The sequence below is a fragment of the Ostrea edulis genome, chromosome 5, assembly GCF_947568905.1.
Source record: "Ostrea edulis chromosome 5, xbOstEdul1.1, whole genome shotgun sequence".
NCBI lineage: Eukaryota > Metazoa > Mollusca > Bivalvia > Ostreida > Ostreidae > Ostrea > Ostrea edulis.
Genome location: NC_079168.1, coordinates 65038768 through 65043582, shown reverse-complemented (window position 1 = coordinate 65043582; position 4815 = coordinate 65038768). Strand labels below are relative to the sequence as shown.

The window sequence follows — 4815 nt, the reverse complement described above, 5'->3', positions numbered from 1 at the left end:
GGAAAATCTCATCTAAGAATTATTTCAGTTAGGGACAAGGATTGCCGAGTCACTGGCTGAAATATTCAACCCTGAGGGCATGAATTCCCTCATCCAACTCAGAATGGATAAAGTTTTACCTGTGAATCTTACTGATTTAGATTTTGTTTAGAAAAATTATACTCTACACCAGCCGTCAAACAGAGAAACAAATAACACAGTTGGAAAGAGATCAAACCTGAAATTTACTTTAAAAACAATTTTTTCTCAGAAAACAAACATATATTGAAATAAATATATAAAAATAATAATATGAAGACATTAACGTAGATATGAAGGATAAAATGTATTAAAATGTTATGATGGATGACAAGGCTCGATACAATCTCGTAGATTTTCTCCCACACAAGGTTATCCTACAATGATCAATATACAATTTTTTTTTCTTCTGTAGGCTAAATACCTTTGTCATGCAACACCAAAAAATCATAGATCTAACTAAACTAATAATACTTCATACACAACTCTTAGAATATCTACAAACAATCTACTGCATGTGTTAATTAACAGTTACTGACATCAAAACAAGACCATGTCTCGATAATCTCTCACAAAAAGTCCAGTGTTAAAGTCAAATCATCATTTAAACAAGTTCACAAACTCAGGCACTGACAATCTGATTGTTTTGAACTACCTGTGGTGGATGAATTTTGTGAGCCTGTAATGGAAACTATTCACTTGTTCACATGCTATCAACTTATTCATATGCTTTATTTATCTGGGTACCGAATTTTATCCAAGACCAGCATCTAAAGTTCATGAATGGCTGAGCGGCGATTTTCCAATTTGATATGGTATCACATTTTGTCTTTTGTATCATTCATGATGGAGTATATCATACAATCATATGCCATTTCTCACATTCATCAACCCTTTCCTACATCAACTATATCATTTTGATTTTATCAGTTTTATAAGAAGAGGCCCACAGGCCTTATCGGTCACCTGATTACTAGTGAAAAAGTATCACTACTTCCATGGGCTACGAAATCTAGAAAAAAATTTCCTGTTCTGAATATCTAAGCTAAATTCCAATGTTCAGCAACAGTATAAAACAAGATGTGTTCTTAAAACTTCAATGCCCTCCAAAAAAAGTGCATACACTGATGACAGGCTATAAATAATATGATAGGTGTATTAACATTAGAAGATAGGACTAATTTGGACCCATTCTAGAGTCAAAACCCTGGGTTGTAAAATTACCATTTTTTATACATCCTTTTCTGCTATTCGTAAGTATGCATTTAGATTTTATACAATATCAGCAAAGTTACAGATAAATACTGTATACAAAGTTTGGCCCCACCCTGGGGTCAGAACCCCTATACCGGGGATCATCAAATTTATAATTTTGGTAAAGGACTACCTGCTCTTTCTAAATATCCATTTAGTTTCAATTTAGTATCAATAACACTAAAGAAGATGTTATCTAAGTGTTTTACATATAAACACTATATAGTAAGTTTGGGCCCACCCTGGGGTCAGAACCCCTACCCCAGGGATCATGAAATTTTGGTAGAGGATTTCCTGCTCTACATCACTATGCATTTAGTTTTTCTTAAACGTGCAGTTGTAGAGTACAACATTTTGAAAATTGGTCAATTTTGGGCAGTTGTTGTCCCGCCCCTAAAGCCCCAGGGGTGCAGGAATCCTGAAATTTACAATTTATGTCCCCCTTCTTCCGAAGACACTTCATACAAAATTTGAAAAGAATTGGATTGATAGTTATCAAGAAGAAGTTAAAAATGTCTATTGTTCTCACATTTAATAACTGACAATTTTCTACCCACCCTGATACCAAAACCCCTACCCCTGAGATCATCAAATTTACAATTTTAGTAAAGGACTACCTGTTCTTTCTAAATATCTATTTAGTTTCAATTTAGTATCAATAGCACTAAAGAAGATGTTTAATATTTAAGTGTTTTACACAAAAACACTATATACCAAGTTTGGCCCCACCCTGGGGTCAGAACCCCTACCCCGGGGATCATGAAAGTTACAATTTTGGTAGAGGCCTTCCTGCTCTATATCACTATGCATTTAGTTTTTCTTACACGTGTGCAGATCTTGAGAAAAAGATTTTTGAAAATTGGTCAATTTTGTGCAGTTTTTGCCCCGCCCTAGGGCCCCAGGGGTGCTGGAGTCCTGAAATTTACAATTTATGTCCTCCTTGTCCTAAAGATGCTTCATGCCAAATATGAAAAGAATTGGACTGGTAGTTATCGAGAAGTTAAAAATGTTCAATTGTTAACGCACAACAACCAATTGCAATAGGTCAACTGAGTAAATTCAGGTGACCTAAATACTTAGCTGGTTCAAAGTGTTTTAAAATGTTATTTAGAAGACTATTTAAAGGAATCAACATTTCATCTAAATCTTAATTTGTTTTCTACATTAGTTTGCTTATTGACTAACCACATTTCCTTAAAATTTTTCATAAAAATATTACACTTTCATATGAAAATCGAATATTCAAGTCTAAACGAATTTATCAACATTTACATAAATGTATTCTGAATTGGTAAACTTTTAATCATGAGGAGTGTGTCCCGATTTTGAATGTATTAATTTCAACTTTTCTTCTGATAATATATCTAATTACCAGTTTATATATAATCATATAGGTATAATAAAACAGTATACATATATCACTGAGGGAGTCAATGCAAGATTCCCAGCCTGTAGGTTATAAAACTTTTACTGTATTCATACTTAAACTCAGCCATGTTTGTTTTGAGTACAGCTCTGAGCAAGCTCCGAAGCTAACTCGAAAAATCTTGAGCATGTACTCCATTTGAGTATGAAAATGATTTTATAACAGTTTTAGTATGAGTAAGATGTACATATAGAGCAAATGAGGGAGTCAGCCAGATTCCAAGTCCCTAAAAGCAAGCCTATTCCCCGAGGCAGAGCAAAGGCAGAGCAAAGGGAGAGCAAAGCTAAGGGATATAGGCTTACTCTTGTGGAGCTGGAATCTTGCCAACACCTACAATGATACTTTAACTGTATATTGTTGCACAAAAGGGTCTCATTGACAAAACATAAAATTTTCTAAAAATACATATTTGTGTCATGTGGGTGAGTTTGAAATTCATATCATCTGAAATTTTGAGACTATAAAATTACAAAATGTGTATCAAGATTCTAAGCCCTGTAATGGAACCTCCTCCTGGGCCACTCCATTAACCTTGACCTTGCTATCTGACTCTGGAACAGTCATGATGTGGTCCTTCAGAGGTTGTTTATTGGTTTCTGGGAGACACAACATAAGGAACCCACACAACAGAGCCAGTGTCCCAAACACAGCAAATGGCAAAACATCTACTGAACCTTTACTCTGAAATCAAAAAAAATCTGTCATTGTAACAGTATGCGCAAGATCTTTATTCATTTTTTTGTCTTACGCAAACCCCTGCTGTCACGAATTATAATTCAGTGTAACGTAAACACACAAGGAATTACATCACAATATACATTGTAATAATTCACGACAACCCCATTATAAAAGTAAGCTGTGTTATAATTAATTCAGTCTGGAAAAGTTTTCTTTTTCTCTTTGGTAAATATGAAGACAATGGTACCACTAGCTCTACATTCTCTGACAAAACCAAACCTCATCTTACCAATCGTACAATCTGTGGTGCGGCGATTCCTCCAATCCTAGCCGACATGGCACATGTCCCTATACCTATATTCCTGTAATGACAATGCCAGCTATTATTTCCAGCTACCTCCTACACATTAAGAAATACTCTTCCAGCTTCCTTCCTCTCTCCTTACCTGACTACTGTCGGGAAAGTTTCGGCAGAAAACACCTGTGTTGCTGCCCAACCACCAGATATCGCTGACTTTCCAATCATTGCGACAACAATTATCAAGACAGTTTGAGATTCATCTATAAAAAGAAACAATACTACAGAATGAACGATCTCTATCACAGAGAAATCAAACTAGGAAGAAGTTTACATTCTATTAATTTATGTGTATTCAATGTCTGGCTACAACTTACCAATTAAAGTAATACCTAGAACTGCTAAACATGAGACTCCTGCCAACAGCATCAGAGACAGCGTGATTTTCCTCCGACCAACTCGATTGTTTAATGCTACTACGTAAACTAGGGCTGGAATTTCTACCAAACCCGAAATGAATACATTCAGATGAAGATTCCCTGCCAAGTTGCTGGTATTGAAATTTAACCCATAATAAACTGAACTGGACACAAACCTACAGAACAAAGCATGAATTAAATATATTTCATGAATACAATGAAATAGTGATCTTCCCTTTCAAACGCCTGTTCTTATGAGTGATTGGAGGTCAATGTTTATTGCTTTTAATAATTCATTTCCTCTTGTGTTGAATTACATTTAAAAGCTTCAGTATAAAGGTATTCCATTTAAATTTTGAATACAGTGTAAATTGTGTGTCTCAGAAACAAGACAAATTAGTAGTTTACAGAAGTTTTTAAGACAATATCTTACCAGCCATACATTACAATAAGTGAATTTTTAGACATGTCCCACGTCTGAAATATATGCCAGTAACTGAAGTTTTTGTGTCGCTTCTCAGGTCTACTTCTGACCTGTAATTTGTAACATTTTAAATAAACACAAAAACATCAAATTAAATGAGGTCAAGGGCCACAGTGCTCATCAAAGTCACATTCACATTTTCTATCACTTACAGATAGGGTTTCAGATTTATATTCAATTAAAAAGGTGGGTGGTCTATGCCATATATGTAAATACTTAAGTGTAGATAAAATTTGGA

The 4815-nt window shown here is 34.8% G+C and overlaps 1 protein-coding gene across 2 annotated transcripts in view; it reads right to left on the bottom strand.

Annotated features, from left to right (window-relative positions):
* Nucleotides 1-200: 200 nt before the first annotated feature.
* The window catches only part of LOC125651737 (organic cation transporter protein-like), a 9840-nt gene continuing 5225 nt past the window's right edge, over nucleotides 201-4815 (bottom strand). For both annotated transcript variants that reach the window (XM_056165134.1, XM_048880481.2), the window contains 6 exons: nucleotides 4527-4627; nucleotides 4052-4269; nucleotides 3823-3937; nucleotides 3666-3738; nucleotides 3236-3379; nucleotides 201-3028 (listed from right to left, as the gene is read on the bottom strand). In XM_056165134.1, the coding sequence (XP_056021109.1) occupies nucleotides 2906-3028; nucleotides 3236-3379; nucleotides 3666-3738; nucleotides 3823-3937; nucleotides 4052-4269; nucleotides 4527-4627 (774 nt within the window). In that variant the 3' untranslated portion in view covers nucleotides 201-2905. The remainder of the gene's footprint in view (nucleotides 3029-3235; nucleotides 3380-3665; nucleotides 3739-3822; nucleotides 3938-4051; nucleotides 4270-4526; nucleotides 4628-4815) is intronic.